The 22,443-nt window shown below is 42.7% G+C and overlaps 1 protein-coding gene across 2 annotated transcripts; it reads left to right on the top strand.

The window, feature by feature from the left end:
* Positions 1-6,531: 6,531 nt before the first annotated feature.
* Positions 6,532-22,003, top strand: SGCB (sarcoglycan beta). Of its 2 annotated transcripts, none has more exons than XM_054029676.1 (6): positions 6,532-6,643; positions 12,159-12,368; positions 13,639-13,824; positions 13,951-14,142; positions 16,532-16,663; positions 17,324-22,003. In XM_054029676.1, exons 1-6 carry the CDS (start codon positions 6,602-6,604, stop codon positions 17,522-17,524), a joined length of 963 nt encoding a protein of 320 aa, XP_053885651.1. In that variant the 5' UTR covers positions 6,532-6,601; the 3' UTR covers positions 17,525-22,003. The 2 variants fall into 2 exon arrangements, with proteins under 2 accessions (XP_053885651.1, XP_053885652.1); XM_054029677.1 differs by lacking the exon at positions 6,532-6,643 and adding an exon at positions 11,697-11,778.
* Positions 22,004-22,443: the final 440 nt, after the last annotated feature.

Below are 22,443 nucleotides of genomic sequence, written 5' to 3'. Positions count from 1 at the left end.
CTCGGTGCAGAGCGAATGGGAGCAAGCTCCTCCTTGGTGATTGATATAGATGTAGTTGTATAGACAACATGCATGCTATGTTGTCTGTCAGTATGCGGATTGACTCGTTTTGTATGATCAGAAAGAAGTGTCTGCACGCATTATATACCGCACAAAGCTCCAAGAGATTGATGTGAAGCTGGCTTTCCATTGCTGACCATCTGCCTTGTACATTGTGCTGGTCCAAGTGAGCGCCCCAGCCTATCAGTTGATCGTGATTAATAATGGGTTTTGTTGGAAAGGGATCCCTGTGCATATGTTTTCTGGCTTCATCCACCAATGTAGTGATGTAATGACCTTTGGAGATACCATCACTCTTTTGTTTAGACTGTGTTTGAGGGGAACGTACACTGTGCTCAGCCATCTCTGTAGGCAACGCATATGCAGTCTTGTCACATGACAAATGTTGTAGCCACCATATGACCTAATGGTTGCAGACAAGTTCTGGTGGACATTTGAGGACTGCTGGTGACTGCTGAGATGAGGTTAGTTAGTGTTATGAATCTGTGGCTGAGCAACAATGCTCTGGCCTGTGTGGAATCGAGGTAGGCCCCCATGAATTCCAGTTGTTGCACTGGGGTCAGTGTGGATTTCAGTACATTCATTCACAATCCCCGTGTCTGGAACAAAGCGATGGTGGTCTGCACCATGCCTGTTGCTTCTTTCTGAGTTGTACTTTTCAGGAGACAGTCATCTAGGTACGGAAAGAGCATCACTCCTCTTTTTGCAAGTGGGCTGCCACTACTGCGAGGGTTTTGGAAAAAACTTGAGGGGAAGTGGAAAGGCCAAAGGGTAGTACTCTGTACTGGTAATGATTGAGCCCCACCATGAATCATAGGAATCGTGAGTGCTCTGGGTGTATGGTAATATGAAAATAAGCATCTTGGAGGTCGAGGGCTAAAAACCAGTTCCCCTTGTCTAGAACTAGTATAATTGTGGCCAGTGTGACCATTTTGAATCTGTGATTCCGCACAAATTTGTTGAGCTGCCGAAGGTGTAAGATGGGTCTCCATCCGCCATTTTTCTTTTTGGTAAGAAAATAATGTGAACAAACCCCCTTTCCCTTGTATTGAGTTAGAACTTGCTCCATGGCACCCAGTTGTAGGAGGTGGTTTACTTCATGTTGTAAAAGGTGCTCATGAGAAGGTTCGCTGAAAAGGGATGGCACAGGGGTAGGGTATGGAGGAGGGAGAGGAAGGGGATGGCTTATGCCGATCTTATAATCTCCAGTACCCAGTTATTGGGTTGGGTAGCAGTATCTGAAAACGCTGTGTTGCAAGGGAGGTTGTTCACACCCTTGACCAAAACTTCAAAACTGTGGCTTGGTGGTAGATGGTTGTGAAGACGAGGACTGTGATTGAGGAGCTCTGTATCTCTGTGACCGTTGTTTATTTCTGTTCTGGTCAAAATGCTGTTGTTGCAGGCAGTGGAAAGAGGTGTCTCTGCCCTTTTGGTATGATTGGTACTGATGCCTTTTGTTAGGTGGCGTGTAAATGCCTAATGTGCGCAAGGTGGCCCGAGAGACCTTCATAGTGTGAAAAACGTCATCTGTTTTTGCGGAGAAGAACTTCTCCTGATTGAAGGGGAGATCCTCCACCTTGAGTTGGAGATCTTTTGGGGTACTGGACGACTGAAACCACGAGGCCCTCCGCATTATGACAGCTGTCGCTGTCGTTTTGCAACGGTGTTCGCTACATCCATTGAGATCTGTAGGGCTGCATGGGCAATTAGGTGTCCCTCATTCGTAATGGCAGCGAACTGGGGATGTCTGTCCTCCAGCAGAGCCTTAAGGAATTCTTGCAACTTACCATAGTTGTCAAAGTTGTACTTTGCGAGAAGGGCTGAATAATTGGCAATCTGGAATTGGAGTGTTGTTGACGAGTACATCTTTCAACCAAAAAGGTCTAATTGTTTGTGTTCTTTATCTTGTGGGGTGGAATGGAATTGGGGTTGTTTGCTGCGATGGTTGGCAGCTTCCACAACCAGAGGGTTGGGTTGTGGGTGAGAGAAGAGAAAATCCATCCCTTTAGCTGGGATGAAGTACTTTCTGTCAGCTTTTTTAAAGGTGGCATGGTTGTTGGGCTCTGCCAAATATTCTCCGCCGGCTCCATTATGGCATTGTTGATGGGCAGAGCAATTTTGGATTAAATGGATGTCTGTAAGATTTGTAGCAGCTTGTGCTGGTTTTCTTGCACCACCTTGAGTGGAATGGAATCATCTCAGGTCATCTACTATGGTTGGGGGCGGTGGTATGACTGCTTTATCAGGAGAGGAAGATGAGTTGTGAGCTGGCAAAATGCCTTCGTGATCCAAGCCTTCTTCCTTTTCATCTGCCACGCTCTTGGGTGCATCCAATGTGTCCCTGCTCTCAGGGAAGGTGGAAGAGAGCAAATTTTCCCTTGGGTTGGAGTCGAGGGTTTAGTGTAGTGAGTCCTATATGCCGCCTGAGGTACCAGAGGGGCCACTGCATAGGAAAGGGCATTGGAGAACAAATCCAGGGTTGCCTGTACTACTGTTGCATCTCACGGGGTTGGCGGGACTTGGTCTTAATGGCATCCCATGGAGGTCTCTGCTCTGTGGGTGAAGAGTGCTGGGAAGAGAAATGGCTCCCATGTAAGAATAGAATAGAATATGAGGGTTGGAAGGAACCTCAGGAGGTCATCTAGTCCAACTCCGTGCTCAAAGCAGGACCAATCCCCAGACAGATTTTTACCCCAGTTTCCTAAATGGCCCCCTCATGGATTGAACTCACAACCCTAGGTTTAGCAGGCCAATGCTCAAACCACTGAGCTATCCCTGTCCTCCTTCATCATTGGAGACCGGCTGGGGAGCAGGTGGAGTGGGTAGCTGCTCTGCTAGTTGGCCCAGAGATCCCTCAGTGCCGAGCAACGACAACTGCGGCACTGAAGAGACCTCTATGCCTTTGTGGTGTAGAAACTGTTGCAGAACAGCTTATTTCTGTGGTGGCAGTGCTGTTGTTGCAGATGTAGTCTGCTTTGCGGTCAGCCTTGGTCAAGATGGTCGGTGCCATTTTCAGTCTGTCCATCGGTGCCAATGATTGAGTTGGTGCCAGCATTGCTAGTGGCACAGGTCTCGGTACCAAGTCCTGCACCAGGGTGGTCGGTGCCATGGAGGAGGAGTGGCATCTCGACTCCGTGCTGGTGCAGGGGGGCTCGGCAGAGGTCCATGGAAGGATGGTGCCGGAGGTACCTGGAGCCTCAGGTACCCGGAGCCTCAAAGATGCTAACTTTATTCAAGCTCGGCATTGAGTATAGCAACCTCCCCAGGGACCTCTTCTTTTTCTGAGTGTCCTTATGAGGGAAGGTCGTGGCTTGCTTCCTGGATGATTTGGAAGACCAAGCATGCCCATTAGCAGATGTTTTGCTCGGGAAACCATCTGCTGATGTTGATTTTGGTTCCTGAGGAGAAAGCTGAATGGACTTTTCCATCAAAATCATCTTGAAGCGGAGACAAATGCAAAGTACTCCATTTAGGAAGGAACAATCAGCTGCACACACATACAAAATGAGAAATGACTGCCTACGAAGGAGTACTGTGGAAAGGGATCTGGGGGTTATAGTGGACAATAAGCTAAATATGAGTCAACAGTGTAACACTGTTGCAAAAAGAGCAAACATGATTCTGTTATGTATTAGCAGGAGTGTTGGAAGTCAGACACGAGAAGTAATTCTTCCGCTCTACTCCGCACTGATTAGGCCTCACCTGGAGTATTGTGTTCAGTTCTGGGCGCCACATTTCAGGAAAGATATGGACAAACTGGAGAAAGTCCAGAGAAGAGCAACAAAATTATTAAAGGTCTAGAAAACATTGGGTTTGTTTAGTCTGGAAAAGAGAAGACTGAGAGGGGACATAAGTTTTCAAGTACAGTAACTCCTCACTTAATGTGTCCCGGTTAACATTGTTTTGTTGTTACGTGGCTGATCAATTAGAGAACATGCTCATTTAAAGTTGCACAATGCTCCCTTATAATGTTGTTTGGCAGCCGCATGCTTTGTCCATGACTTGCAGAAAGTGCAGCCCATTGGAGCTAGCTGGTGGGGGCTTGGAACCAGGGTGGACCGGCAGCCCCCCATCAGCTCTCCTAAGTTCCCTGTGTGGCAGCCGCCCACCAGGCTATCAATTGCAGGGCAGTTCAGGTATCCCTTCCCCCACTGCCGTGTTCTGCTTCTGCCCTCTGCCTTGGAGCTGCTCCCAGGAGCCTCCTGCTTCCTGTGCGGGGGGGAGGGAGAGGGGTTCTGATGTCAGGGTGTGCCTCTTCCCCCCCAGTCTTGCCTCCCGCTCATGTACCCCATCTCCACAGAGCAAGGGGGGACAGGACAGGACTCAGAACAGAGGGAGCTTGCTGGCAGCAGCTGCTGTCTCAACTTGCTGATCTACTTAAAAAGGCAGCATACTTGAGTGGGGTCAGCATACTTAAAGAGGCACACAGTATGTGTCTCTGTCTCTCCCTTCCTCCCTCTCACACATACACGGTGTCTCTCTGTCTCTCTGTCTCTCTCTCACACACACATTGTGTCTCCATCTCACACACACATGCCACCCATGCATTTTGGAAGGTGGAGGGAGTGGTGCACTCCAGTGGGATAGCGTGGGTTCATCACGTTCAGTTTCCACAGGGAATGTTTGCAGCCACTGCCATGCTATGTCTCCTCCCTTCATTCCTGCTGCCTTGTAGAGTGTGAGGCTACATTAACAACGTTTTAACCCTTGAGAGCTCAGCCAAGTGCTAGTTCATCATTTAGCAGTAAGCCATTCCCTAAGGAAATATTCCACCCTCTTCCATCCTCTGACTCCACCACCTCAACCAAGCTTCACAATCATCATTGCTGTGTATAGTATTCAATTGTTTGTTTAAAACTTTTACTGTATGTATGTGTATGTATATATAGAGAGAAAGAGAGAGTGTCTTTTGTCTGGTGAAAAAAATTTCCCTGGAACCTAATCCCCCCCCCATTTACATTAATTCTTATGGGGAAATTGAATTTGCGTAACATCATTTTGCTTAAAGTAGCATTTTTCAGAAACATAACTACAACGTTAAGCGAGCCATTACTGTACATAAAAGGTTGTTACAAGGAGGAGGAGGGAGAAAAAATGTTGTTCTTAACCTCTGAGGATAGGACAAGAAGCAATGGGCTTAAATTGCAGCAAGGGCGGGTTAGGCTGGACATTAGGAGAAACTTCCTAACTGTCAGGGTGGTTAAGCACTGGAATAAATTGCCTAGGAAGGTTGTGGAATCTCCATCATTGGAGATTTTTAAGAACAGGTTAGATAAACACCTGTCAGGAATGGTCTAGATAATATAGTCCTGCCATGAGTGCAGGGGATGGACTAGATCAGGGGTTCTCAAACTGGGGGTCGGGACCCCTCAGTGGGTTGCGAGGTTATTACATGGGGGGTTGCAAGCTGTCAGCCTCCACCCCAAACCCCGTTTTGCCTCCAGCATTTATAATGGTGTTAAATATATAAAAAAGTTTTTAATTTATTAGGGGGGTCACCTCAGAGGCTTGGTGAAAGGGGTCACCAGTACAAAAGTTTGAGAACCACTGGACTAGATGACTTCTCGACATCCCTTCCAGTCCTATGATCTCTGTCATGTCATACCCTGGCTTACAGGTTGCTACAGTGGGCACATTTCTGAGGGATATGAATCTCCCCCCAAACAACAGACACACAATGAGTGGTTGTCAGAGACAGGCATCGCCTCACGGCAAGAGTTACAGCATATAAACCCAGGCGAGCCGGGCATCATGGCCGTTAAAAATTTCCCAACAGAGAAAGAGTGGGGAAGATACTGTTCTTTTCAAAAAATAAATTAACTAAGTAAACTAGACTTACTAAACTACAACTAATCTAAATATTTCTATAGAGAGAAAAAAAGGAAGAGGAAGCACTGCCACTGAGCTCCGTCTACAGCGGAGGACGGCTGAGAAGGAACTGAATGGGTTGGGTGGTGCAGGTGCTACATGAGGTGCCAACGGCATCGAGACAACTACTGTGCACGCAGGCCCCCAGCTGAGAACTGCCACAGAAAATCTCCCATCTGTTGTGCAGGGACGCATCAGCACCTGAAGTGGAGCACCCACAGGAGCACTACTCCAAGAAGAAATGGCATTATCTTCAGGTTACTCATGAGAAACTGAGGCTCAAAGAGGGAACATGACCCAAAGTCTGTGGCAGACCAAGGAATTTCGTCCAGACTTCCTAACTCTCAATCTCCACAAGACCTTCAGCACAAGCTCATGCTTCTTCCCTGTCACTGGCCAGGGGCCTGCATTTCGGGGTGCCAGGGTGTGTGCCAGCCTCATCCAAACACTCCCCGCCAGGCTGAGGCTGCTCTGGGCCAGGGTCACCCCGGGGGGAGCGGCAGGGTGAATTCCCGACCCTGCCCCCTAGAGCTCAGGCCGGACACTAGCAGCGCGGGGTGCCTAGCCCAGCGGGAGGTGCCGAGGCCAGGACAGGGAGCGGCGACAGGCGGCTGGAGCGGCGCTAGTCTCCCCCCGCCTGGGCGGGACAACAGCACAGCGGCAGGAGAGGAAGATGGCGGCGGCAGCAACAGCTGCAGCAACCGCCTCGGACCAGGTCTGTGCCCGGCCCCCAAACGGCGGGGCGCGCGGGGGACAGCCGCCTCCAGGGCTCCCTCGCCATGGGCGGAACAGCCCCAGCGGAGCCCGGGCCCCAGGGAAAGCGGCCGTGGCCGAGTCCCTCCCAGGCGGCTGTGCCGGCACCGCCCCCAGCCGTGGCTCCTCGGGGACCCGAGCTCTCAGCCCGGCCACGTGAGCGGCGGGGGCCCCAGCGGCATAAACATCCCCAAGGCCGATGCAGCCTGGCCCGGAGCCTGCCCCGTGGGCCGCAGAGGAGCGCCCGGCCCCGAGCCTGCCCCAGGCCGGACTCCAGCCAGTCCCTGCTCCGCCCCCGCCCGGGCTGTGAGAGCCCGGCCCGGCCCCGCAGCCTTCCGAGCACCCGGCCCAGCCTTGGCGCCTGCGGGAGCCGAAGAGCCAGCGCTGGGCGCGGAGCGACTGTCTGTCCCCACGCTCTGCGCCGGGCCGCCTGAAAGCCGTGCGGGCGCAACCCGTCTGCACAGTGCTCTCCCCGCCCCGGGTGTTAAAAACCAGGGCTGGGATAACGAAAACCGGCTCTTTCCTGCTGGGGGGGAGAAGCTAATTACAGCCTAGACAGTTGTCTGTATTTAAAGTTTCTGCCCTTGGCATTTGATTAATGGGTGGTGGCGAGGTTGTGGTTTGTGGTTTGGGTTGGATGGGGGGGTATTGTTTTTCTTTGCACATTGATTTTCTGTTACTCAAATAGTAAAATCAAACAAAAATTCAGAGTGCCTGATTTATGATGAATTTCATTGCAAGCTAACCTTTTCACAGTTCCCTTTTCCTTTCAAGGTGATCTGAAAAGGTTTCAGAGTTGTGAGGGTGAATGAGATAAAATCTTTTTCCTGACCATCTTCCTGTTGATGGAAGGGACAAGTTTGCCTTTCAATCTTGAAAACCATGACACCTCTTTCATATACTGGGATCAGTAGGGTTATAACACGGCAAACTTGCCATATTTGGTGGTTTTGGTAAAAGCCCAAGCTTCTGGAGTCCTCCGATTTCTTGAGCATCTCATCTTTTTTTTCTTTTTAAACTAAAGTTCTAGTCCTTATGGTTTCACAGAATAGCTTCAAGTATCAGAGGGGTAGCCGTGTTAGTCTGAATCTGTAAAAAGCAACAGAGGGTCCTGTGGCACCTTTGAGACGAACAGAAGTACTGGGAGCATAAGCTTTCGTGGGTAAGAACCTCACTTCTTCAGATGCAAGTAATGGAAATCTCCAGAGGCAGGTATATATCAGTGTGGAGATAACGAGGTTAGTTCAATCAGGGAGGGTGAGGTGCTCTGCTAGCAGTTGAGGTGTGAACACCAAGGGAGGAGAAACTGTTTCTGTAGTTGGATAGCCATTCACAGTCTTTGTTTAATCCTGATCTGATGGTGTCAAATTTGCAAATGAACTGGAGCTCAGCAGTTTCTCTTTGGAGTCTGGTCCTGAAGTTTTTTTGCTGTAAGATGGCAATCTTTACATCTGCTATTGTGTGGCCAGGGAGGTTGAAGTGTTCTCCTACAGGTTTTTGTATATTGCCATTCCTGATATCTGACTTGTGTCCATTTATCCTCTTGCGTAGTGACTGTCCAGTTTGGCCAATGTACATAGCAGAGGGGCATTGCTGGCATATGATGGCATATATAACATTGGTGGACGTGCAGGTGAATGAGCCGGTGATGTTGTAGCTGATCTGGTTAGGTCCAGTGATGGTGTTGCTGGTGTAGATATGTGGGCAGAGTTGGCATCGAGGTTTGTTGCATGGGTTGGTTCCTGAGTTAGAGTTGTTATGGTGCGGTGCGTGGTTGCTGGTGAGAATATGTTTAAGGTTGGCAGGTTGTACCTGGTGTACACTTCCTGGACACCACCGTACAAATAAGCGATGGCCACATTAACACCACCCTATACCGAAAACCCACCGACCGCTACGCCTACCTTCATGCCTCCAGCTTCCACCCCGGTCACACCACACGATCCATCGTCTACAGCCAAGCACTGAGGTACAATCGCATCTGCTCCAACCCCTCAGACAGAGACCAACACCTACAAGATCTTCACCAAGCATTCTCAAAACTACGATACCCACACAAGGAAATAAAGAAACAAATCAACAGAGCCAGACGTGTACCCAGAAGCCTCCTGCTACAAGACAGGCCCAGAAGAGAAACCAACAGAACTCCACTGGCCATCACCTACAGTCCTCAGCTTAAACCTCTCCAACGCATCATCAGTGATCTACAACCCATCCTGGACAATGATCCCTCACTTTCACAGACCTTGGGAGGCAGGCCAGTCCTCGCCCACAGACAACTACAGAAACAGTTTCTCCTCCCTTGGTGTTCACACCTCAACTGCTAGCAGAGCACCTCACCCTCCCTGATTGAACTAACCTCGTTATCTCCACACTGATATATACCTGCCTCTGGAGATTTCCATTACTTGCATCTGAAGAAGTGAGGTTCTTACCCACGAAAGCTTATGCTCCCAATACTTCTGTTAGTCTCAAAGGTGCCACAGGACCCTCTGTTGCTTTTTAGAGAATAGCTTGGAAACCTGATCTCAGAAGACAAATAAAATAATGAAAAAATGATTGGCTTAAAAATCATTAGATTTTTTAAATTTCATGATTTTACAGGACCTGATTCTTGATTTTTGAATGCTTGCAGTTGGCAGCAGTGTTTTTTTTTTTTTAAATGGTATTTTTGCTGCTTTATTATGTGTAAAGGTCTGGAAGGTTTTTGAACATCACCCCACCCCACACCTTACCTCACCTCACCTCACCTCCTTGTTTAAATAAATCTAAAAATATATTAGAAATACAAGATTTTTTTATAAAGGGACTCCAGTTTGTAGTAAAATATTCTTCAAAGGACTACACATTTTTAATTTTTAATTTCTATTTTTAATTGATCTTGATTCTTTGAAAAGTTTTGATTATCATTGTGCAGTTGGGTTACTGAGTTCTCTAAGGTCTCCATCTACTTGAACAGGCAAGACTGATTTAAAATGTAGTGAAAGAACTACATTTTGTATCAAGCCTCTCACATTACATTTGTTTGAAAAATTAAGGATGACCATTCACAATGTGTTGAGCCAAGAAAAATAATAGCTTTTTGCCATACTAGAATAGAACTTCATTATATATAGTGCCAGCTGTTGGTAGGGGTAAATTACAGAAATTTAGATACTCATTAAAAATGTACATTGGAATACAGATTCACCTATAGGAACTGTGTCTATATATTTATATAATAGGGAAAGGAGGTTTTCCCATTCACAGTCTGAATTTTGTTAATAAAATGTACATTGTTGTAACATCTCAGCATATGAGTAAATGTCTTTCAGTCTCACAGTTTATAAATCAGTATACAGCTATGTAGTGTAGTTTATTGTAAATTGTGATCATATGCTTCATTTTATTTAATTTGTACTAGTGTGATGGTTTGCTGACAGTGTTTAAATATGACTTAGGCTAAGTTTCAGTCTGGTTATCTGAATTCTCGCTCAGAGTAGTGGAGGCTAAAATGATCAAAGGAGTGTCATCATCTGTCTCTGAGAGGTGGAGGGGAGAGGGACATGCCCTCATAGTTCATCATCCATGGAAGTAACATTAGATGTGGCCTGAAAAGAGAAAGGAGTCACTATGTGCCCAGTCTTGCAACATTACTCTTGGGAGAATTTTGTGCCACTGCGCAATGCAGAATTTTGCAGAAATTAACATTGTACATGCAGAATTTCCTTTCCCCCACAGAAATGTGCTGGACCCAGCAGAGCCCAGCTTGCACATAGACACGGCTGGTGGGAAGGAGAGGGAGCTAGAGGGTTCCTGTCAGCTGCAGTTCCCAGCACGCCCTGAGGGAAGGAGACAGTGGTGTGCAGGACACTCCATGCAAACCTGGGACCAAGCATCAGGCTGTTTCTCCCTCTGGTTCCCTGGGCTCTGGGGCGGAGGAAGGCAGGTGTCTGAGCTGGGGGGCCCATGGCTTAGCTCTAGGGGGGAGAGGTGTGGGTATTCAGGCAAGGGGGAGGCCCACAGCTGGGCTCAGGGGGGAGAGGGTGCAGGTATCTGGGCTGGGGGTCCCCATGGCTGGGCTCTGGAGGGGAGGGGATGTGGGTGTATTGGCTGGGCACTGTGGCTGGGCTCTAGGGGGAGGGGTTGTGAGCATCTGACCCCCCCCAGCTGGGCTCTGGAGGAGGGTAGGGAAGGGGGCAGAGAAACAGGAACAGGGTTGTCATAGAGGTTTCTTTAACTCTCTACTCCTGGGGGAATTTGTGTGTGTGTCTGTAATGTTACAGACATACTTGCTGACAAGTATTTTGAAATAAATTACCAAAATAATTGAAACTGGTGTGATTATGTAGTGTTATTTTGACAAATACAATTTGCAGAATTTTAAAATAGTGTGCAGAATTTTTACTTTTTTGGTGCAGAATTTTTAGGCACAGAATGCCCCCGGGAGTAAAACATTTATTATGTTTAAGTTAGACTGCTCCTGTGAGTAAAATTGATCTGCAGAATGTTTGGAGGATTAGACTGCAAAATAGCATCTTGCTGTATTGAAAGAGAAGAAAAATAGCAAGAAAGAACAAGGTACCAACAGGTTTTGTACAAAGCTCTAAAAATATGGGAGTCTTATAACCCTTCCACTTTCTATCCCTGAGAATACTTTATCTGAAAGCATTTCCTACCTGTTAATTTGCCCTCCAGTAATATCAATGAAAGTGATACTGTCACCTTGAGATATAGTCAGTTCAAAACAATAAGTTCAAACTGTTTTTAGTTATACATGCCCACGAGTTTCCCTACCAGTTTTTTGTGGTTTTATAATGTTTTTTCTCTTACCTGTTCCTGAAGTGAAAGACCCCCAGAAACAGAGAAAACTGACTATGCACAAAATGCTGTCAAATGCGCACAATAAAAATCCTGAAAGATTTGTTTCTGTATTCTTTGTTAGAGCAATCTTATTTGTTACATATACTTAGTAAACAAATAGACAAATATTCTGATTTTTTAAATTGATGGTGTCCCTTACATTTTTTATTTTTAAATATTTTCAGATTTCTGTCTTAAGGACAACCAGTGAGATTACTTTATGGCTTGTACCATTACTCTTTTCTACATTCTTAGGTAAACCCACTGAGAGAGAGACACTGTAGTTCACAGGGAACTAAAAAATAAATGTTTGGGTGCCTGTAAATAGTCCAGTTAGATATAAGGAGCACATCTTGTATCAGTCCCAAAATGTAAATACATAATGAAATTCTTTACAACTGAAATTTAATTAGTTACTACAACAGCATCACTGATTTATAGATACTGTTATAAAAAAATCGAGAAATTCTTTATAATTGGTTTTAAAGTACCCTTGTATTGGTGTTACTTAAAAATAGATAAACTAAACATTGGGATAGCAGACAAATATTCCACTGGTTCAAACTCTTACTTTTGTTATAAATTCTGATTACCTGCAAAATAACCATTTATCCATGCTTTGTGTCATGCTGTAGCAAAGTTCTAATGGCCCCGTGAAGAAATCTATGCGTGAGAAGGCTGTGGAGCGGAGAAACGTTAATAAAGAACACAACAGTAACTTTAAGGCTGGATATATCCCAATTGATGAAGACCGTCTCCATAAAACAGGCTTACGAGGCAGGAAAGGCAACTTGGCTATTTGTGTGATTGTTCTTCTTTTTATTTTAGCTGTCATCAATTTGATTGTGAGTATATCACTTAGGCTGCAAGTGATATTTGGGCATGCTTGTTTTACTTTTTATTAACTATTTATTAAATAAATATAAACCTTCTCCAGCATAGATCAGAATACTTTGGAAAGCACAGTCTTAAAGTGTATTAAGGGGGATTACTTTAATTTTTGTCTTACCTTTCATGCTTATTTTTAGTCTCAAAAATATTATTTCAAGGTGTTTTGTTGTGGGTTTTTTATTAGCAAGAAGTCCCCAATTTTTTTTTTGTTTTGGTCTTTTTCTTAGTATGACTAAACAGACCAATGATTTTTTCCCCAAAGTTCTCTGTTGTTTTTAAAAATAGCATCATAACATTGCAAGATGTTTTGCAGAGATTAAAAAGACGGTTCCTTCCAAAAAGAGCTTAAACGCTAAATCTTATTTTTACATCCTCTCATCTAAGAGGCCACATGTATCACTACACAACCGAGCCTATGTCCCTCATATTAATCAGGATCAGGAATCTTCTGGTTATTCCCACACCCAGAGCTGTACATGATAAACAATGCAAAGTATTACCAGTGCAACATTCAATACAATTATTCTTAATTAATGTATGCAATGAAGTGCTCTCAACCCATCAGATCGCAGAAATGTTGTTTAGTTACTAACTGAACTGTTCATTAGTTTTCAGAATTCATCCTGTACAATCTGCACTCTGGTTTGCTACTGCAATTCACTATTTTAATACCCACCTTTGCTTCTCATCTCCTCATAGCTAGGCAATTCAGTATACCATCAGCACTGAGGGGTCCTTTCTTTTAACTCAAGATTGAGTGTGTCCTGTCCTGGGTTAACAAACACCTTTCCCCTTGAGTTTATTTAGCTTAGGATACAGACAGTACCTCAAACAGGAAGATGTCTCAAGCCACATTACTTAATTTCAAAATGTTCAAGTGTAAGGCGAATGTAGGTTTTTATAATATTTTACAAACTATTTTAGATCATATTTCAGATGGCTTACAAATAACCATATATTGTGATTAACTGCATTTCTATGTTTTCAGTGGAAAGAAAGCATAAACATAGTAAAGCAAAGGAAAATATTTTCTTTAAGACAAACTTCCTTTCACACACCCATTGTAAAAATCTCTAGCACTTAAATAATTTGTATGCTTGGAGTTATTTCAAATGTAATAACTAATTAAACACGCCTTTAAAAAAAAGTATTTTGAACACTCTGTTTTTCCTGCATCTGTAGTATTACAATAAATATTAAACTTTGTTTGTGTTACTGTTTTAGATCACACTTGTCATCTGGGCTGTGATTCGTATTGGGCCCAATGGTTGTGACAGCATGGAGTTTCATGAGAGCGGCTTACTGCGATTTAAACAAGTATCCGACATGGGAGTTATACATCCATTATATAAAAGTACAGTAGGAGGGAGGCGTAATGAAGATTTGGTTATCACTGGAAATAACCAGCCTGTAAGTTACATGAGTTGAACATACGTGGTGAACAATATGGGGAATTGCGTTATTATTATTAATCATAACTATAGTAGAAACATTTTTGTCATGTTTTAAAATAATTTTAATTATTTGTTTCTGCAGATTGTATTTCAGCAAGGAACAACAAAACTTAGTGTTGAAAAGGAAAAAACCTCCATTACCAGTGATATTGGTATGGAATTTATTGACCCAAGGACACAAAATACTTTGTTCAGCACAGACTATGAGACTCATGAGTTTCATTTGCCAAATGGAGTGAAAATTTTGAATGTACAGAAGGCATCTACAGAGAGGGTATGAACTATTTTAATAGCTCACTTTTTCTTTTATATAAAGGCTGATTATGGAATTGTTTGTTATTGCAAAGTAGGAATGCAGTTTGTGTTGTGTTGTGACTTGGTCATATTCAAGTAAATACAGAAGTATAACCAAAATATGTATTTTGTCATGAATTAACTGTCACAAAATGTAAACAGTAAAATCCTGAAGAAAAGTCGTAATAACTAAGTTCTTTTTATTGTACACTGTTGCAAAAGTAGAGAATAAGTTAAGATAAACTAAAATGCTTTAATTAACCATCCTAACATTTCAGGACCAGAATACCCAAATTTATTTTTCTGTTTGCCATTGGAGTTTTCCTGTTTGTTCATGCGCTAGCATTATTGATTTTTACAGCTAAGTGGTCCAGAAATAGCTTGTTGTATAATTATTACTGTTCAGAGGTTGTGGGAAATTCAGATTTTTTTAAAAAAATTCAGTTCTTTAAAAATACCACACACACACACACGTAAGTGCACATAACACACAACCTGTACCTCAGAGGTGGGCAAACTACATCTCGTGGGACCCTCCTGTCCGGCCCCTGAGCTCCTGGCCTGAGAGGCTACCCCCGGCCCCTCCCCTGCTGTTCCCCCTCCCCCACAGCCTCAGCTCGCCCCGCTGCCGGCACAATGCTCTGGGCGTCAGGACTGCGAGCTCCTGGGCAGCGCAGCTGCAGAGCCCGGCCTGACCCGGTGCTCTGTGCTGCGCAGTGGCAACGATGTGACTGGCTCCAGCCAGGCAGTGTGGCTGTAGCACCGCTAGTCACCGGAGCTCCAGGCAGCGTGGTAGGGAGGCAGGGAGTGGGAGAGTTGGATAGGGGTCGGGGTGGCCAGAGGATGGGGAACAGGGGGGTTGAACGGGGGCAGAGGTCCCGGGGGGGAACAGTCAGGAAGGAGAGGGGGGGTTGGATGGGGCAGCGGGGGGCAGGCAGGGGCAGGGGTTCCCGGGGCTGTCAGAGGACAGGGAGAAGGGGTGGTTGGATGGGGCAGGAGTCCCGGGGGGGCTGTCAGGAATGGGGGGGTGGATGGGCTAGCGGGGGGCATTCAGGGGTCCTGGGAGGTGGAGCCCGTCAGGGAATGGAGAGGTTGAATGGGGCAGGAGTCCCGGGGGAGGGGGGGGTGGATAAGGGGTGGGGGCCAGGCCACGACCCCCTCCCTTAATCGGCCCTCCATACAATTTCCGAAACCCGATGCGGCCCTCAGGCCAAAAAGTTTGCCCGCCCCTGCTGTACCTATTGCTTTCTTTTTCTTGGTGATAGATTTGTAATAATCAGATGACATTATCCAGCACATTATAACATTTTTTTATGTGCAGTTAAACTGAAAAGTGAACAACAATGGCATTGCAGGGTTCCATGTTTGTTAGTTTGACTCCCAGATCAAATGTGCCTCATTTATTAGTAAAAAAGATGATGTTTTCCAACTGCCACCATTACAAATTCAACATGGGATCTGAAAATCAAGCTCTGAGGTTTCTTTCTTGCACATCACCATCTGTAATAAAGATACTGCAGGCCACATTAAGACCTTAGGCACAACTATACAACCCCATTGCCTTCAGTAGGTTTACACAGGTAACTGGCTATGTACTTAGAATTTAGTGAACAATTGTTGATGATGTACAAGAATGAACAGAATCCAGCTCACTCTCTCTGTGATGTTTACTCTGCAGAACTAACAGGAATAAAAAGTAAACTTATTTTTGTACCTAAGTAAACAACTATAACTCTGAATACACACAAGGAACAGATCTGATGGGTTAGGAGGAATAATTTTTATATAATCACTCTTCAGAATAAGAGAGACTTACAAGGTAGATTAAATTTGGCACCTAAACTACTTATATGTTCCTCTAAATTCTCTAGCACAGGGGTTCCCAAACTTGGTTCGCGGCTTGTTCAGGGTAAACCCCTGGTGGGGGCTTTGTTTACCAGAGTGTCCGCAGGTATGGCCGCTCGCAGCTCCCAGTGGCCGCGAACGGTGAACCGCGGCCACTGGGAGCTGCAAGTGACTGTACCATTGGGAACCCATGCTCTAGTATTAATGGTTGAAATTCTTATTGTACTTAATCCTAGCCAAGTGATACGCAAGTGTAAGTCAGCTGACTGTCTAGAAAGTTTAACTTTTTACTGCAACACTGAAATTTTCCAGGATAGGTAATCCTTGTTTCTAGACATGACTGATTGTTCAGAGTAGTAAAAAATTGTAGAAACTTTAAAGGCATAGGGAGAGGGATATGCAACATGCATTGACAGTGTTATTTTCAAATTTTTAACAAAACTACTTAGACAAGCAAAAATGGAACTTTTAAAACTGTATCTACCATTATTTCATTCTTCTTGCATATTTTTTTTCCCTTTAAGATTACCAGCAATGCTACCAGTGACCTAAATATAAAGGTTGACGGACGTGCCATTGTTCGTGGAAATGAAGGTGTTTTCATCATGGGCAAAACCATTGAGTTTCGCATGGGTGGTGATATGGAACTAAAGGCAGTAAGTATTTCAAATTGACAAAATTATTTCTAATCGTTCCATGTTAAAACCAAGAAGAAAAAAATTAGGCTTCTTCATTTTTTTGGATGGATTCAAATCTGTAAGTTCAGTATAAAAATATAGTTTAATAGCAGTTCAATTAATTTGTAGCATTATAAAAGCAAATGTAATAAATTAATTATTCATCTTTTGAAATGGTGTCTCAAAAACTTTGAGTTAGTAATTATTTCATGCTGCATGCTTTTTGATGTTATGTAATGATTTGGACAGTCTGAAGTGGGGAAGAGGGAAAAATAGTAGATTTTAGAAGATTGATGTTTAAAGTCTAGATTGTTCTGGTTCACAAGTGAAGATAAGATTGGTGGGCTCACTGTATTGTGCATCCACATCTAACTGCCACAGAATGAGTAGTGTGCTCGGTATTGGCCTATGAGTGGAATAGCAAGGTATGCGGCGGGTCAGAACTGAGATGTATGAGCACTACATTCACTCGTGATTTTTTTTAAATAAAGTTCTTATGAAAAGACTTAAGATGTAAATAAAATTAATAACCTGTTATCTTTAGGGTAGCTTTGAAAATAAGCTATTGGTTTACATTCTTTTGGAAATAAACATCCTACTTCTGTTAAGTAATACACTGTATAATTATTCTTTTATTAGGAAAACAGCATTATCTTAAATGGAACTGTGATGCTCAGCACGTCTCGACTGCCAAGTTCTTATGGGGAAAAGTTTAATAATGTTGACTGGCTGCGCTATAAGCTCTGTATGTGTGCAGATGGAACTCTATTTCGAGTTGAAGTAAAGACCCGCAACATGGGTTGTCAAACCGCAGTTAACCCGTGTGGAACCACAGACTAAATGCAAAGTACTGGGATCAGAGCAATCATGAGAGTTCATTTACGTTTTTACATTTGTGTGTATAAAACAATTGCATGCCAATTATTTCTGTTTTTACAACGGTTTATTATAATATTTATTACATAACATTTTTAGCACAGCAGTATTAGGTCTGTTGCATAATTTCAGTATTTACAATAGAGTATTTACCAAAATAATGGGTCTGATTTAGCAAGATACTTAAGCACATGCTTCAACACGCACACTTGTCAAGTACCTTGCTGAATTGAGGCCAGTAAGAGAGATTTACTGGGGGACTGATCCTATAAGATACTGAGCACCTCCTTGCCTCTGAAGTGCTGTTTTACGTCCTCTCACCTCAGGACTCTGAGAAGTTGCTGGAATCTGCATGGAGTGAGGTGTAGAGTTGGGAGGATGCACATTGTTCCACCTTTGGCTCTGCAGAGATTCCTTGGAAAAAGCAATACAGTTTGCAGCTCTGTTACTTGTTCCATAGAGCCTCTTTTTTGTTGTGCAGATCATTCTTTAAGAAGCGGACTTTGGGATAACTGTGGTAAGAGGGACTCTCTGGCAACATGGAGTCATGCTTTGTGGCAGTGGTAGGAAACCAACCACAAAGGAATAATTGGGCTTTCCAGTTCTTTAGAGATAAACCCTACAGGAAGGGGCCAAAAGGCAATCTGGCTTCTTTTATATAGATGTGTTATGTGCTGATTTTCAGCCCACCCTCAGCCAGACCTTCATGATTGCAACAGTAATTATTTAGAGTGCAGCAAAGGTCAGTCATCTAAATAACTGCTTTGTAGCGACAATCTGTACCCGACATCCAAGTAACCATTTCTTCATCTCCAAATAGCCATACTCACACTTCGGATGCAAAAACAAAGGCTAGCTTTCAAAACTGTAGCCCTGTAAATGCAGTGAAATCTTTATTCAAATAGATTCAGTTTTTATTTGCAGTTGATGCATATTGACTATTGGAATCTAATATGAACTCTTGACAATTTTCTTTTGATTATTTTCAATTAATTAGAGACAAGCATACGCTGACTTATTTGATCCTTAAGACATTAAGAAAAATCTGTGCCCAACATTTTAGGCAGAACTGGGACAGTCAATTATTGTACTGTATCTGCTTTGATATTTAGAAGCTTGTATTCTACTTTGAAAACCCATTTTTTATTTTTTTTATTTTTGGAGGGTAGCAAAACAGCATGTATTCAAATACTTGATCATGTAGTAGTAAATATAAAATGAATGCAGAAAGCTGAACAATAACTATTCACATAGATAGAAACAAAAGTAACAAATTCTTAATGGGAATCAAAGGATAATACATTTTCTGGTTTCAGAGCACATCTATAATTTGACTCAGTAAAGATGGCAGCTGCTGCCCAACTGTTAAGATATGTATTTTTTTTCTTTAGGAGAATAAGTTGCTTCTTTGTAAGGATGTGCCATACTTTATTCAACCAGAAGCTTAGAGAAGAAATTGGGAATTAAACTTTTAGGAAGCAATAGAAAGCCATTAAGTAGCTATAAAAAAAAATGGTGGATGGAATCAATTCTGCTACTGGGAATAGCAGTATCAATAGCAGGCCAATGGATGTAGATGTATGGGGAAATCCCATATCATACTAGCTTGCATTTTGACCATTTCCCAAAACATTTATGTGATATGCAGTCCTACCATATGTGAATGAAAGCACCTACAACAGAATCCTATTTAATTTCCAATTGCTTCTGCTATGCATTTCAATGTCTGTTTTTTAAAAAAAGAAAAATTCTCTAGATTCAGAATTATCGTGGAAATGTATTTCCATACATCAACATTAGTTCACAGTTATTGTTTCAGCAGAATTATTCATTTTTTTTCATGTTTGAAATGTTTAGTTGGCAATACTGATATTTGAAATTTATCAGAAGTATTTCTTGAACTCCCAGCATTTTAATATATAAGTACCAGCCTAGTTATGCTACATTTTTAAATTATATAAGGTATTTATAATATATTTTATTTATGTTGCTGAAGTGAGGTGTTTCAAAGGTGTATTGATATTAGTTTTCCTCTACTATATTAGGGGAACACAGTTTTTTCCTGGGTACCTTCATAAAAGATATATTCTATGGTATTCTACAGGTGAGGATTCAAAACACTGTAATAACACTACTGTAGGCCATAGTGATTGAGACCATTACTTTTCTAAATTAAAAAAAAAAAGTGTAGCTATTTACAATGACTAGAAATATAAATTTGTTACTAAGTAAACTGGTATTTAAATTCTAAAATGTTCTGTAGTTCTAAACATGACAGTAATCTAGGTCCCAATTCTGCACTGTATGGAAGCATCTGCCTAAATTTAACATCAATAGAATAAATACATGCTTAAAAGTTATGCAAGTTCTTGTGTATCGTGATGAATTGGGGTCTTAATGAAACCTTTGCACTTTGAGAATGATGGCAGCTTTTATTAAAACCCTCTTAACTGTTTCTGGAGAGAGAATAATGTATTACAATGTAAAAACTAAACTTGCTAATTATAAGACTTTTATACTTATTACCGTTAGTTAGGAATAGTGTTGTTTTCTAAAAGCCACTAGTGATCTTAATAATGGAGGCCATGTAAGTGATTTCCTGTGAATGGTTATTAACAGGCTGTACTAGACAATAAATTTCTAGTACTAATAGGTTTACAAATGTTACACATTAACTTCCCCACTGAATGTGGTACTTATGAAAAGATAAATAAAGTCTAATCTAGTTTTATTGGCTGACAGTGCTCAAAGGTGTGGTAGGCATGTCACAAAAGACCGTCACAGACCTGCACTGGGCCCTGCTGTCAGTGGGACTCTGCATGAATGCAGGAGTGTACCTACATGCAGGGCTGGCTCCAGGCACCAGCCGAGCAAGCTGGTGCTTGGGGTAGCAGATTGTAGGAGGCGGAATTCCGCCCAATCCTAGGGTGGCACAGCCGCTTTTTTGTTTTTTTTGGTATTTTGTTCCGCTCCGGCCGCCCCGTAGGGTGAAGCGGAGGACAGGAGTGCACTGCAGCAAGCCCGGCAGGGCAGTCCATGTCCTTCCCTCCCAGCTGACTGGAGCAGCGCGAAGCCTTCCCGGCAGGCGGCAGGGGGTGTAGTGGGAGGGGCCACGTGGCCGCCCCCCTTCTCTCTCTCCCCCCGCTCCCTTCTCCTCCCCCCGCTAGCTGGGGCACATCTGAAACGCAAGGAGTCCCCCTGCATCCTGGCTCTGGCCACACAGGTTGTTTTTTGTTTTGTTTTTTTGGCTTGGGGCGCCCAAAAAGCCAGAGCTGGCCCTGCCTACATGGAGCTGATTGCAGGATTGGGGCCTTAGTTTAGACATGATGCAACAACTGAGTGTGTCAAACAGGAGGGAGGAGATGGTGTTAGGAGGTGATGAAGGATGGCAACAGCAAGATGTTTAGTTTAAAAAAAAAATTAAAGTAATTGTCCCACTCACATGGAATAAATGTTAACATTTTGCACATACACTGCACATTTCATTCATGGAGCTTAAATTGCTTTACAGAGGTGGATATTTGTTATCCTTATTAATATTCTTTAAAATATACATTTCCCTGAAACATACAAATTCCTTTGCTGTGTTAGGTATTGGTATATAGAACTTGTGTGTTCTCAACATGCTCAACATGGCAAAGAAACAAAATGAAAAGCTTTTAGTATTTTCACTCCATATTACTCATGGCAGATGGATACTTTGTGGGCTTCAATTTATAGAAGTTTCATTTTAAAAAGTTTTCAGTAGCACTTTCTATCAAAGAGGTATATAAAATCTGTATGGGCGCATTGTGGCCATTATATGGTTAATATTAATAACTTTGGCTAGCTATGTGCATGATCACATGACTGCATACAGTACCTGGATGTTGAGTTCTTCTCACTGAGGTACTAAATGCAAACTGTGTTTGAAAGAACTTGTCTCAAAAACCTGTAATAGTGTTAAATTATGTCTTTGGATTTGTTTAAAATGTCCATTTGTAATTTAAAGTTAGCAAAAATAATCCTTATTCATATAAGGATTAATATGTATGGTGCTTGCTAATTATTTGTAAATTTTCTTAATATATTTGGTTGCCTTCCATAAACTTTACAGAGATTGAAAAAATATTGATGCCATATACACCCTCTGTTGTGCATTTATTTGTGGTTTAATTTCTAACTGCATCCCTTTATATTTTCTGGTGTTTTTGTTTAAAGTCAAAGATTTCTTGTGTGCTCCTGTATTTATTTAACTACTAGATACTTTTGAGACTCTAGGAACATTGAAGTACACACTACATGCCTCTGTGTAAGATAGTGTTATGTACTTCCAAAATCTCTTGTTCTTGAAGAAAGTTAGTCTCAGCATTTGTATTGATTGTTGTTTCAATATGTAAAACAGAGTGTTGAGTTTTTAATCCATATGTTTTTGAAGTGAAATAAATAAATTCTAAAAATCTAGACTCTGCTTTAAATTATTTTGGAAGTACAGTATGTACTAAATTTAGTTTAAAATATGTTATTGGTTTACTGATGATACAAGTATTTTATTAACTAAAAACATGAGAATCATTCCACATCTATGTGTCATATTATGACTCGTAGACTTTGCTCCCTGATAAGTATGTACAATAGAGGAAATTGGAGTTCAAAAGTCCCTGATGTTAGTAGTTCACAAGTTTCTGAGTGGCTGCGCTATGGACTGATCATCTGTGAGAAAAAGTAAGAAAATTTGAAAATAAGTTTTTAGCAACTTCAGACTAAATGTGCATTTTTCAAAGTAATTGTGACTCTCTTAATGAAATACAATGTTTAATATGATCTGGCAGTGAATTTTTTCCCCTTTACTTTAAAGAAACATGTTTAAGGTTTTTCTGGTTTCTCTTTGGTCCTTAATTATT

This window comes from Malaclemys terrapin, chromosome 5 (assembly GCF_027887155.1).
Source record: "Malaclemys terrapin pileata isolate rMalTer1 chromosome 5, rMalTer1.hap1, whole genome shotgun sequence".
In the NCBI taxonomy this organism is placed as follows: domain Eukaryota; kingdom Metazoa; phylum Chordata; order Testudines; family Emydidae; genus Malaclemys; species Malaclemys terrapin.
This window is presented reverse-complemented; position numbering and strand designations above follow the sequence as displayed.

Coding starts and splice junctions, on each gene's coding strand:
- SGCB (XM_054029676.1), top strand. CDS start 6,602: ATGGCGGCGGCAGCAACAGCTGCAGCAACCGCCTCGGACCAG. Junction 13,825..13,950: donor TCACTGGAAATAACCAGCCT/GTAAGTTACATG, acceptor TTGTTTCTGCAG/ATTGTATTTCAGCAAGGAAC. Junction 14,143..16,531: donor AGAAGGCATCTACAGAGAGG/GTATGAACTATT, acceptor TTTCCCTTTAAG/ATTACCAGCAATGCTACCAG.